Genomic DNA, 14,467 nt, shown 5'->3' with positions numbered 1-14,467 from the left:
AGTCTGTTCCAACCCTATTCAGATTTAACATATGCCAGTAATGTAGCTCTTATCCTATCTCATAACATGTCTATATAGAGAAAAAAAAATACTTTAATCATGTTATCGAGTTCTTGGGTTCTCGCGATTGTTACACAAAGGTAATGAAACTATTTTGCCGGATTTAAATCGCGTATATTTGTTTTTTCGAACAAAACAACTTTTCGGGCCCTTTACAGGTATTTTGGTCACGTTGATAAATGCATTACTTTCAGTTGCTAAAATCATTGTCTTCGATAGGTCCATAACATGTTACAATGAAACAAAATTCAAACTTCTTACATGGTCATTCCGTATGTCATCCATTCTGATCACTCCACACAGTCATCTTAACTTTCGCATCTCTGTACCATGCAATCGTCCTACATTATTTCCCTTAATACTCCAACATTCCGATTCATACAAGACAAATCTAATAATCATCTCATATCCTTACTGTTTAAGAAGCAATCAGGATTCGCACGTTGTTCCCCGTAGACACCATATGTTGAATATTTAAATAACATTTCACGTATGAGAAACGTCGAGGATTAGAAACTTCGTTAAGACTTATTTCAAGGAAACAGCGTATGTTTGGTAAAAGCGGCATATGGTTCATAATTTCGTATGGAATTTATAATACAAACTGTGTGGCTTCCGAATGATAGAATTGAGAGATGGTTTCAATGTTGTTTTAATATGTATCTTATTTCTGGAATTATGAAGTCAAAATATTACATTATTTATGTTAAAGAAGTTTTTGGTCACGAGTACTGTGTTTCCAGTGTTACGTTCCGTGACGTTTGTAGCGCCAAAGATACAGCCATACTCGTTCCAATTACGCAACCAAAGTATTCGGCTCCGAATATTTGGACAGTGGGCGTTCTATTTGTGGTAAGTCTTCGAGGACAGTGTTTTCGATTAATCAAATTTAAAAAAAAATCACAATGTGTCAGACAACTACACCAAGTAACTGGTCTCCAACTAAGGAATAAATTGTACTATGAACACTAGGGCAATGAAATTCACCCCAGAACACTCACCAGAACAGCCGACCAGTGTCACTTCAGAAAAGTTACCCAGAACACCCCGACCAGTACCAATTTCAAAAATTTGTTTCTCAAATTGGTCATACCATAAAATAATGTGTCACATAACAACCCTCTCAAGCGTTTATGAGGCAATATAATGTTTTATGTAAATATCTTGATATATTCCACCAGAGCACTGACATATTTGTAAAAACTATAAAACGCCCAAATTATGTTGAAGCACGAAAACACATTAGAGCGAATTAATCATTACTGAAAGTATACATATTTTCTATTGACTTAATTAGTCATATCCATTATGTTGCAAAATGTTATTTGCATATTGTGCGCGGTTGTTACTGATATAGAAATTTATTTGTTTTCGTTATAGTGTCATAGTTTTACTTGTATTGCAAGATTTGTGTTTAGTAAGAGTGCCAAAACAAAAAATAAAATACTGTGGAAATAGATTTAGTAGCCGTAGAGCTCCTTGTGAAAAAATTCGTCCAGGGTAGTACTATCACTTTACCTATTTCTGCCGTCAAGCAGTAATGTGAGCATTATTGCATTCCGGTTTAGAAGGGTAAGGGTGCTGGTGGAATTACAGGCACATGGGAATTATCAACCTGTCTCAGGGCGATGGGCGCAGTGGCAGTGCCCATAAGATCTTTGCGATTTAAAGGTCTGAATGGCACTGCAACTGTTTTGAATAGGTGTGTCGCTTACCACCAGGCGACCACGATTTGTTCGTCCTGTCACTTAGTATTATAAAAAATAAACGAAAAAGCAAAGATCCCGAGTCTACCTCATTAAGTGCCTAAAATGAAAACCGTTCGGCTACAGAGGTCGTCACATCTGTGTGTTGTGTTAAATTTGTATCAATTTATGAAATAGACGAAACACAAGTTTTTATTTCTTAAAATTTCCAAGAATATATTTGTATTTTCGTAAATGAATACTTTTTAAATATTATTTTTTCCAGCATGTATAATCCAATGTCGTTCACACCGTTCTCACGAAACACTAAAGTTGCGGTATTAAATAACAATGATAGCCAACTTCGAATAATATAGCTACATAATAAAATATACTGAAGTGCTATTTGATGCTGAAACTACACCAATAGCCACCCATAACCAACACAAGTTCGCAGTCTTCCATTTACTCCCCCTTTAAGGTCCTGAATACCGCTCTTACACAGCTCATATTTACGCTTTGGAATTTTTAATATCGCTGCCTCTGTCGTATCTCTACAAGGGCTTTAAGGGTTTTCGACGTCTGCAATTTATTGACAGTCCGTGTTTTTTAGGGAAATGGTCTTTTTGAGCTTAGGGAATACAAAGTTTTTGGATCGACATGTGATTTATTGCCGAAATTCTACGTTAAAATGTACACTACTTTAAGAGGTTATGATCAAAGTTTAAAATACTAATTTACATCGAATTCTTAAGTTCTAAATCGTGTAATTTGTTGTTTCAAATAAAGCAACATGTGGACCACTTTACAAGTCCCACGATCACGGGTGACTGATATAGTACTAGTAATCAATCAATTATTATGTCTAATATTAATGCAAACCACCCTTTCCGTAATTGACTTTATTTCAAAATTTTGACTTAGTAAAATGCATTTTTTTTTAAATATATTGCAAATTGTATTTAACACAAATCGGAAAATGAAAAATTATCAAAATTAATTTATCAAACAAATGATCTCCTCTTCCAAACTAAATAGCTTTACAATCCTGTCACGTCTTTCCTACTTTGGAAAAGCGACTTAGTTTCCGATAAAAATTTCAGAAGTTCCCTTAAAGTGTTAGCATAGGAGAAATTTCTACAGAATATATTTTTCGTAACTGCGAAAAATAAACAAGATTAAAATTACAAGGCATAGAGTGGCGAGCCGCGCATAAATCTTTGCGCAAAGCCGCGCTGAATAGCCACTCCTATATTTATAACTGCAAACTCGTCTGAGCTACCACCTAAAGCTTTTAAGGCATCACTATAGAGTGATAATTATATAACGACACCCTAAAATACAATAAAGAATGTTACACACATGTCTCTTGCCGTACATTCTCTACGAAATTATAGCGAAGATTTTTCACACTAATTCATGTTAGTACCAATAGGAAGATGATTTTGATAAACCAGAAACAAAATCATGTTCTTGGTGTTACCTAGGCTCAAACTAGGGAATTCGCTACACAATGGGTACTAGAGTTGTTGGCGACACACCTTGTTTTTTTATATACTTTTTTTATTACATGACAAGTTCCATGTGCCTGTAATTTCACCAACACCCTTACCCGTCCATACCGGAACACAGTAATCCTCACATTACTGCTTGGGTAACAGGTAAAGTGGCAGTACTTCTCTGGACGAACTCTTTCACAAGGCGTTCTACCATTTCTTAAGGACAATAAAAAACTACATTATACAAAAGCATAATAAGCTATAAGTTCATTTCGTTCTCAGTAGTATAATTTTATTATATCTCGTAGGCGTAGAGCCTATCTGGATTTGCAATACCATCTGAGTCATGTTTGCATTTGAAAGCAGTCTCATTCCACTGGATTTTAGAATGCTTTTGTAACGTAATGAGACCTATAATCGTTTTTGTTTGTTTCCTTTAAAAAAAAAATGATGAACAGTATTATGCAAAACCTAGTCCAATATTTTTACGCGGTATTAAAACCAATAGTACAGTTTTACTCTAGTCGTAAAATGTTTCATTGTTCATATCACGTTGACCCATCCGTTGTTGCAGGATTCGTACAACGTTAAAACTTTATCAAAAAACACTTGACTAAAACGACTGGAAAACACTACCAATAAACCTACTTATTTCAAAAGCCATAAAGATGTCCGAATGTAACATACACTACATCACACTAAAACCATAATATCTCATAAAAGCTTGTAAATACCTCGCAACCCACCCCGTCTGGTAAACTGCAGTAATTCCTGACAGTGTGCAGTTTCGCAGGGCGTTGCTCTTGGCAACACTGCCAGACATGCCAGACTAGACGGAGACGCTGTCCGAATTTATCTTTTTTAGCGCAAACTATTCACAAGCTGGCACATTTATAACTGACAATATAGTTTTTAAGCTGGCTGTTAACGAACTTCGTTTTTAAAATTTTATTTTAGGTCAATATTCTGAGGCTTGAATTCTATAAAAAAAATACAGAAACGCACTACTAGTAACGGTGTTCTGTGCAGGGAATCCCAAATATACTGATACTACGTAGTTTATTCTTTCCTCTAACTGCCTCCGTGGCCGAACGGTTACCATGCCAGACTGCCACGCAGAGGTCCCAGGTTCGATTCCCGGGCCGAGAGAAATAGTTGTATGGCCTACAATTATTTCTCTCGTGAGTTTGGGTGTAATTTGTGGTTGTCTATGTGTGTGTCCATTGCACCCGCGACACAGGGTTTGCCTAGTGCGGGGCTATGTTGAGTGTGTGCGTTATTTATTTATTTATTATTATTTATTTTCACCGCCAATCGCCGTTACTAAAATTACTCCGAAATTGCTAATTTAAAGTCACATATTCACTGTTGCCGTGACACAAGAAAATTTTTTAATTATAAAATATTAGCCATACCACAGGGCGACATCCGCATGTCATCGTTACATAATTAACATATATGTAATCTTGGAACCACCATGCAGAACAAATACACTTCGGTGACCGTGTATTGATTTATGGAATACCTAACGTATGATTGTATTTCGATAAAATATCGATCGTCATGTTCTATTCTGGTACTAACTTTGCGTTGAATGTTTATCTACTTTACGAGACAAAAGAGACACTACAATATGTACCAAACGTTAAACAACTAGATAAGAAACTTTATATATTTTGCTGGAAACAAAAATAAATGTTGAAAATTTACAAGATTTTTTTTTCTTTGATTAACTAGAAATTAGACAAGAGGTCTAGCTCTTCAAGTACTTGTAGAGACTCTGGTTTACCTAAATATACGCGTTGTAATACTTCCCGTCTACCATATCTCCTACACGATATTGCTATTACTATAGCGTGTATAGAAAATAATTACTCACCTGTCTGGCCGTAAGCGAATATGCAAGCGTTGTATCCGTCAAAGGCATTGTCCAAGATGTCGCGGCCGAGGCATTCGAAGACAGTCTTCTGTGAAGCGAAGTGGTTCAACGCAGGGTCCAGGGAGTAGAAGCAGTGATCGAAGGCAAAAGTCTTTGGCTGTTTTCTGGAACAATACAGAGAATAAAATAAGTTTTGTTACTTAATCCATGGGATGATTTTACTGTATTACACTCGAGTTAAAAAAAAAACAAAGTTTTTAGCTGTTGTTCCTGGAATACTACCGACAGTAAAATCAGATTTGTTACTTAATCAATGAGATGCTTTTGCTTTATCACAGAAAGTATTACACTCGGGTAAAAAAATCAATATATTTCAGTCGACAAAGCTATATTGCCACTATTAGATATTATTATTATTTTATTGCGAATACTGACTCGGTGAGGTACCGCACCAAAACAGCGTCATTGGTTCGTTTGTTTACTTGTGAATTAACCATTGTTATGCATTTTTAACCAATTTAAAAAAAGGGGGAGGTTTTCAATTCGACTGTATGTTTTTTTTTGTATGTATGTTACGCGATAACTCCGGTATTTATGAACCGATTTTCAAGTTTCTTTATTTTTTGGAAAAAGGGACCTCCCACAGTTGGCCCATTTAATTTTGAAGAAAATCATCCACCTCTAAGGGAGGCATGAAGATTCCTTTTTATAAGTAGCGCCTAAATTTTATTATACGGAGCAATTATTTTAATGGTTGATTTTGCTATTCTTCAATTCAAGGCGTTTTTCTCTCTCAATATAGGTACTTTGAGTAGTGAGAACCGATTTTTACTATCTCCTGTGTCAAGTCCCGTATAGTGGCGAACTAGTGGATGAATTCGGGTTTGCGCACTTTCCGGTAACGGATTTCAATAAGACTTGGTAATTATTACGTATTGCGTTTCTTAATGATAATGATTTTTTTATTTTATTGAGGGACTGTTACTGTTTAAATTGATAGCGCTATATGCAATGCTCAATAAATACACAAGAAAAACGCCGGAAAACTTTCAAACGCTTTCAAAATTTTGTAAAAGCCACACGCAATGTTTGCGAAAAATGTAGAAGAAAATCCATCTCGGCTTATTTTACAATTTTCCAACAACTCGTTCGTAACCTTTCGCCATTTTTGCTAAAACATAATATAATACACCCATTAGACAATTTTACATTATATTATTTATACTCTCATAATCATTTTTTAGTATTTTAAATTTTTACTTTCGACTAAATTATCATTATTATTTCAGTGACTTTTATATTATGTATTTTGAATATTTTGACATTTCGATTTAAAAAATTTTAATGTATAAATAAATTCACCGTATAGTCATTTATTACTAATATAGTACAAGGTTGCTTACTAACAAACTATGGACCTATGGTGTCTGAAAATAAAAGATTTTTATTTAATTTTTTATTTTATAATGTATTAAAAAATATTCTACTGACGTCTTTCCAATAACTAATATATAACAACCTCTATTCTTGTCATTTGTAAAGTGCGATAAAGAATATCTCAACATTTCCTTCATTCATAAATCATAAAACAATTTTTCGGAATAATAATATTGTTTGCTTACTAAACAAACTTCGTTTTCTCAATCGTTTCCGAACAAAAAGCATGGGCAGTTAAAAGTTTGTATACAATAAGATAAAAACTTTTCAGATAGCCTGGACGAAAACAATAAAGTTTCGCTTTTTCCCTCTCACTGAAGCTAGAAAGAATCCAGTCGCCTTTGTAATGATTTACTGTGTTACTTCTGTTGACTGAGCTCGATAAAAAAATAATGAGTGTTTCAAATACAATTAGCATGTCGCGCATCGGCTTCCATAGCAAAAACTCCTACATTCTTTAGTGGCGTTATATATGCGTACACTAACTTTCGTTTTCGGTAAAAATAAAAAAAAAAATGTGGCAACATTATGAAGTTACACGACGTCAATTCTGACGACTGACTGGAAGGGTAATTAAACTGCCTCCGAGACCGAACGTTTACCATACTGATGTGTCACGCAGAGGGTCCGGGTTAAATTCCCGGACCGGGAGAAATATTTCTATGGCCTACATTTATTTCTCTCGTGAGTGTGTCCATGGTACTCGCGATACAGGGTTTCCCTAGTGCGGGGCTATGAGTGTGCATTATTATTATTACTTTTTCGAAATCAGCATATCTTATGGATGCAATAATCAATGGCAGTCTCTTATGGAGCTCAAGCTTTCTAACCGTACATAGTCACATCAACTTAAGAGTGTCTTTTTCTAAATGTGACTATTCCAAATGGAATTGGAATAGTCACATTTTAAAATCATGGTTTTTTTAATGGAATAGTCACAAATCACAAACATTAACGCACAATAATAATAACGCACACACTCGATATAGCCCCGCACTAGGGAAACCCTGTGTCGCGGGTGCCATGGACACACACATAGACAACCACAAATTACACCCAAACTCACGAGAGAAATAAATGTAGGCCATACAAATATTTCTCCCGGCCCGGGAATCGAACCTGGGACCTCTGCGTGGCAGTCCAGCATGGTAACCGTTCGGCCACAGAGGCAGTGAAACAACACACGGAATATCATAGCAAATTTGTGTAATATGCAAAGTAAAAACCAGACTAGCATTAACAAAAACAAAATGTTATCGTGGCATCAGCAAACCGTTCGCCGTAATTGAACGCCCTAACGAACGTAACTTTTAATTAATCGTTGGTCCCACCCTCGTCGACGGGGACATCAGTGTCGCCCTCCGAAATATATAAAAATTAGTAGTAATTGTTATACATTTTCCTTGACAAAATTTTTTCGACGTTTTGTTTTAGTTATACAGTTCGTGTATAGCCTACAACTTACAGTAAATAACAACGTCATTAAAAATGTTTGTAGTTAAATCATTTCAAAAACAACAGCGTAATAATTGTTGATAGAATTATTTAAATGATTAGTCTATTTATAGCCCCAATGATGGGCACAGGCCTTCTCTCACAAGAGCTGTAGTTCCCGTTCGGGCTCAATGCGGATTGAGAACTTCACAAACATCATTAAATTTGCTTTGCAGAAGTATGCAGGTTTCTTCACGATGTTTTCTTTCGCCGAAAAGCTCAAGGTAGATTTCAAATTAAAATCCCGAGGTACGAACTATCTCTCTACTAGAGAGGCAGTAGGGCAAACCATTAGGCAACCACGGATAGTATTTTTAGCGTCCTTAAAAGTCGTAATTATAATTTGTATACAATAACTTCACTATGACTATAGGACTGCCTCCGTGACCGAATTTGTATCGCCTACATTTATTTCTCACGTGAGTTTGGGTGTAATTTGTGGTTGTCTATGTGTGTGTGTGTCCATGGCACTCGCGACAAAGCGTTTCCCCAGTGCGGGGCTTGTTGAGTGTGTGCGTTATTATTATTACTATTTATATATATTATAGTTTGTTATATTTATATATATTATAGTTTCTTTTTTAATATACTAAAGACTTGTCTAAGTTTGGAAATAAGATCGTATCTACATATCACAAATGACTAATTAGTTTTTTATTGTTATAACTTAAGCTACTACGGGACAGACGTTGGGTTATGGACCTGTTATTTCTATACAACATTATAAATAACAAGACTAAGTGTTCCGATCTTCTCAACAAAATTAATCTTGCTGTAGCTTATAACTATCCCAGACAACCAGTACGAAAAGTGTTCAATATTCCGAATCACAGGACTAATTTAGGTTTTCATTGGCCCCTGTCCAGGGTATGCCGCGAATATAACGAAAGCACTCATAAGGCTCCTTTCATAGATGTTTTCAGTGATTCGCCAAATGTTTTTAAAATGAAACTGCTGCATTATTTAAATGTCGCATAGGCTCTGTTAAGCCTCCCGTTTGCATTTTTTAACTTGGAATTTATTGTTAATGTTTAGATAGTTCTTGGCAAATGTTGTATATGCCTATAATTGGCAAGCATATTTATATTGATACCACTGTTTGTTAAAGTGTTATGATGCGAATTGTTATATGTTTTGCTGGTGGTGTACCTTTTATAAAAAAATAAATAAATAAGCTCATTATGTTTAGTCGATTTCAATATTTTAGCGTTGCATTAGTATACGTATGAATGTTATTAAATCTCAGAATGGCTATGAACATAGAACACTACAATATTACATTCTAATGAAAAATAATAATAAATACAATAATACTGAAATAGAGTATGCCAACAACACCCAGAAAAAAAAAACAATTCCTAGTCATATCGAGTTTTTAGGTATTCGCGATTGTTACACTTAGGAAATGAAAAAAAATTCCTAGTCTTCTTAAAATAGTAGACTCAAGAACTCTGTACTTGAATTTGAACTCTATACTTTTCATGTTTTTTGACAAAAAAAGACTACGGCAACATTTTTTTAAGTATGTGCGCGTTTGACCTCCATCTTACCCGATGGAACGTGACGGTGAGGTTGATGATGGAGCATGCACACCTAAATAATGCCATGTTTTAAGAGGCCTAAGTCACGGCATTCAGGAAATAAGTCCGCTGGCAGTCGATTCCCCGTTCGCCACATAAATGTGGAAGCGTAAAGCTTCATGATAATTCTTAGAATATCTACAACAATAGGGTGGAAACCCCAGCCTACGTACAGTCCCCCGATGACGGAAAAGGGGAAGGCGGAATTAAATGTGCAATTCCATCTCACATTCTCCGTGATATATCCTACAGAACAACGATAAGCAGGCAACTTTACAACTGTGTCAAAGAATCTATAGTTCCGACTCTAGTAAATCCGAGAAACCTATTGACCTCTTGACACGCTTTTCAACTGAATTTAAGTAATAGTTATTTGACAAAGGATATAGTTGCAGGATGCGGTCTTTAAATTAATTAAAAATAATAAAACTTTTAAAAAATGATAAAACTTCTAACGTTAAGTCCTTAGCGTTTACAAGCCTGCAAACTGGCGATAGCGCTTCAATTTCCCGCTTTTATGATCAACCAACGTGCGGCAAGTGGGTTGACTGAGGACACCTTCAGAAAGTCGTTAACGCCGATCCGCTATTCAAACGCAATTAAAACTGGACATTTCGAAGAAATATATAATATAAATAAGTTTGAACGACTTGCAGTGGTATGAGGAATGTTTTTATCCTAAATACATTCCTCATACATAGGCTAACAATAGTTTTCGGAAAAATATAAATTAAGTTGATAGAGTAGTATTACGTCAGCAAGATTTTTCGTAACTTTCAATATTTAATTCGGTTGTTTCCGTATTTTTAATTGCACAAAAATTTACGGTTTGCACAAAATATTTTGATTGAAAAGTCATATTAGAAAATTAAAGGCTACGTGTTAGTTAAATATAAAAAAAGACGACATGGCTCTAGATTCCACAAAAATTTGATTCAAAGTGTATTCCATAGCATTTAATTTTATTTGGAAAAGAGCAATCTCTAGAGTTTCTTGCTCGTTCTTCTCAATGAAGTCAGCGTAGTGAACGAGCAGTAGCTTAAATGTGACGTTTTCAAGCGTAAATTTATTTTACCTATGGAATAAATGATTCTTTGACTTTGACTTGACTTTGACTTTGGTAGCTTAGTAAATACTATTTCTATAATATTCACAATAATATTCCTATTTTGATTAAGCTCATTTTTAACTTACATTTCGGAGCTTTTACTACCACCCAAAATACACATACATAATGTTGCTTCCGAGTTTCATGCTAGTTATTGTGATGTAAATAACTCATGTTTGTCAAACTAGCAAATTACGTCCGTTTGTTTGTGCGAAATGCTAAAAGCATAATGCTCTAAGACGAAAAGAGATAGTGTGGTAACAATTTAACTTCGTTAGTTAACGGTATTAACTAGCTAATACATTTAAACCAAGTGTTGTAGACTATTTAGACATTTATTCAACAAACAGGCGAATTAGAGCACAAAAACGAAATATTTTATTAGTTTATTCAAAATTCGAGTATATTTCTTTCACTCCAGTCTTTTTAAAATATGTGTAAATAGATTTGAGCTGAAATGACGCATTAAATTTTCGATTAATTGTGTATTTATTGTTTTTTTTTTTTAAATATTAAGTGACGGAACGAACGAGTCGTGTGCCTGGTGGTAACCGACACGCTTGTCCATAGCAGTTGCAGCGCCACTCATAGCTTTAACTAGCAAAGATCTGAAGGACACTGCCACTGCGCCCGTCACCCTGAGACATAACTTGAAAAGTCCCATGTGCCTGTAATTTCACCAGCACCCTTTTTACCCTTTAAAACCGGAACGCCGTAACGCTCACTTTACTGCTTGCAGAAATAGTTAAGGACTAACAGTAATATTCAACTATTATATTGTGTAACATAATAACGTATTCCGGGTGCTGACGGGGCTGTCGTGGAAAGGTAGTGCATCGGGGATAGTTGACGATGCGCAGATAGATGGTTTTTTGATCTTTTTGAAATTGGAATACTAAACGTCAACTAAGGCCTTGTTGAAATTTTAAAGCCAAGGTACTCTTTGCAGCGTAATTAAGAGATCGCTGAATCGAATCTTTTTTTACAAATTACTTCCTTACAATAAATGAATCATCATGAACAAATCCGCATGCAATTAAGATCAAATTCTGTTCAGGAAACCAGTGTTTAACAGAGGTATCCTGAACAAGGTGCGTCGTTACTTCACGCCTGAGCAATTATGCTTGTTGTATAAAACACAGCTTAGGTCTTGCTTTGGGTATAGTTCGCACCTCTTGGATGCCTCCGCCAAGTACCTTTTCGAAGCCTTGGACAGTTTGCAGCGTCGTGCGTCACGAGTCACTGGCGATGAAGATATCTCATCACACCTTGAAACTCTACAACTACGTAGAGACGTTGCATCAGTTAGCGCCTTTCACCGGATGTACCACTGCGATAGCTCTGAAGAACTGTTCAACCTTATCCCGCCCTTCCCTCTCTTGCTCCGAAGCACGCGTGCTGGCCTCCGTAGTCACCGTTTTACAACTAGCCGTATTCCATCGCGAACTAAAAGGTTTGGTGGCACCTTCCTCTGTCGCACAGGTGAGAATTGGAACTCCCTACCAGAGACGTATTCACTTCGTCTTACGATATGGGGTCCTTCAAACGAGGCATGAAGAGGCATCTTGTAGACATGCAAGGTGGAGGTGGCTAGGGCAGCGATTGTATTAACACTGCACTAGGTTCCTTCACCTTTGGATTCAATTTTATATCAGGTGAAATGGAGTCATCTGCCTGTCATGTATAAAAAAGGTATAATGCAGTACTAGTTCAGTGGCATAACATCGACCGTTTGTACCAAGAAGTTTTGTGTAAAAAATATAAATACATAATACAACGACTCACGTAAAAAGAGAAAATTCAACCACACGCAATGAAACGAATAAATACCATAAACTTTAGAAATAAGGTTATAAATATAAACGGGTAGGTAATACGTTCGTTACACATACGAGTACCTTGCTGGTTTTTTCAAGTGCTTATTATTCACGCATGCGTAGGTAATTCAAGCATGCTCATGGATTCGGGATGTTTAACAAATCTAAATAGCAATGCAGTGTCCAAGTTCAACGATTGTGAGCTTGTTTTACAAAAAAGTAACAAGCAGCTTTGATGTAAATCACAATATGCTATATGTTTTAGTAGCAGATGAGCTCCTTGTGAAAGTGTTCGTGAAGGGGAAGTACTGCCACCTTACCTATTTCTGCCCCCAAGCAGTATTGTGTGTATTAATGCCGTCCGGTTATGAAAGGTAAGGGTGCTGGTGAAATTACAGGCACATGGGACTTATCAACTTATGTCATACCTTTGTAATTTTAAATACTGAGTGGTACTGCAACCGTTATGGACAGGCGTGTCACTTACCTACCACCCGGTGGGCGACTTGTTCGCGAATTGGTCTCATTAAAGAAATGTTACATCATCATCATTATCAACAACATTTATACGTACCACTGCCGGGAACGGGTCTTCTCTCCGGCGAGAGTTTAGGCCATAGTCCGCAACGCTCTGGCCCAAAGGTTCACAGTTCTCGGAAAACGTATTTCACACGTTTTACCGAAAAGTTAATGGTAAATTTAAAATTAAATTTCGCACATAAATTCCGCAAAACTCAGGTGTGTCGTATTCGATACCACGGCCTCTGCTTGAGTGGCGGTAACTCAAACAACTAGTTACATACATAGTTTACATTATGATTATAATTCCTGCCTATCATAACTATGAGTTTTCCTGCCTATCATAACTAGAGTTTAAAACGAATTTAAAAACTTGTTACCCGCAACGCAAGAGAAATAACTGTAGACTTGCAAGTGTGCTCGCAATCAAACTTAGCGATGCAGGCACTCGCTAAACTGGAATTAGTTGGCAACAATTGTGCAAAAGTTTCAGGAAACACTGCAATTGGAGTAACTTGGCACTATTTTTGAAATATTTAAAACACAAAATTAGATTCGTACCACATACCTATCGTAAATGAAACCCGAAGACGATGTAATAAAAGCTGTTGTATATTAGTTTCTAAAAATCTTGAACACCGCCTTACCTTTCCATCATCGGAGGACTAGACGTAGGCGTGGGTTCCACCCTTATGTTGTGGTTATTCCAAAGCTTCACACGAAGCGTTACGCTTCCACATTTACATGGCGACCGGCTTTGGAGTGAAATTCCCTGCCTGCAGACGTGTTTCCTGAACGTTATAACACGGACCTTTTCAAGGCGAGAATGAATAGACATTATTTATGTACATGCACACATCTCTCATCTCTATCGTCGACCTCATCGTCACTTTCCATCAGGTGAGATGGAGGTCAAATGCGCACTTACATTTGTATAAAAATAATATCCTACTCAGAAAAAGATTGGATAGCAATCGTGACACGGTTGCCAGACGTACGAGCTCGAACATGTGCGAGAATGTCTACTCGTTAAGCAAAATGTAATGTCGTATGTAAGCTTTCGATGTTTTTTCTAACAATTTTTATCTTTACCCTATCAGTATGTTATACTAACTCACGGAAAGTGTTTTTTTTTTTTTTTTTTTTGTTTTTTTTATACATGACAGGCAAATGACTCCACTCCACCTGATGTTAAGTGGAAAGTGGTATCCAAACGCGAAGGAACCTAGTGCAGCGATGGAATCCTCACTGCACTAGCCACCTCCACCCTGCCTGCCTACAATATGCCTCTTCACGCCTCGTTTGAAGGACCCCATATTATAAGAGGGAGGGAAGACATGTTTTATACAAGAAGCAACAGCAGTGGCGCAGGAACAACTAACTTCTAAT

The 14,467-nt window shown here is 36.4% G+C and overlaps 1 protein-coding gene across 10 annotated transcripts in view; it reads right to left on the bottom strand.

The window, feature by feature from the left end:
- LOC113230554 (kinesin-like protein KIF13B) overlaps positions 1–14,467 on the bottom strand; it is a 269,534-nt gene that overhangs the window by 121,435 nt on the left and 133,632 nt on the right. For all 10 annotated transcript variants that reach the window (XM_026464548.1, XM_026464549.1, XM_026464551.1 and 7 more), the window contains exon 3: positions 5,124–5,287. In XM_026464548.1, coding sequence (XP_026320333.1) covers positions 5,124–5,287 — 164 coding nt within the window. The remainder of the gene's footprint in view (positions 1–5,123; positions 5,288–14,467) is intronic.

Source organism: Hyposmocoma kahamanoa, unplaced genomic scaffold (assembly GCF_003589595.1).
Source record: "Hyposmocoma kahamanoa isolate Upper Pololo Valley unplaced genomic scaffold, ASM358959v1 63, whole genome shotgun sequence".
NCBI lineage: Eukaryota > Metazoa > Arthropoda > Insecta > Lepidoptera > Cosmopterigidae > Hyposmocoma > Hyposmocoma kahamanoa.
The sequence above is the reverse complement of the archived record's forward strand: the minus strand, read 5'-3'. Positions and strand labels throughout refer to the sequence as shown.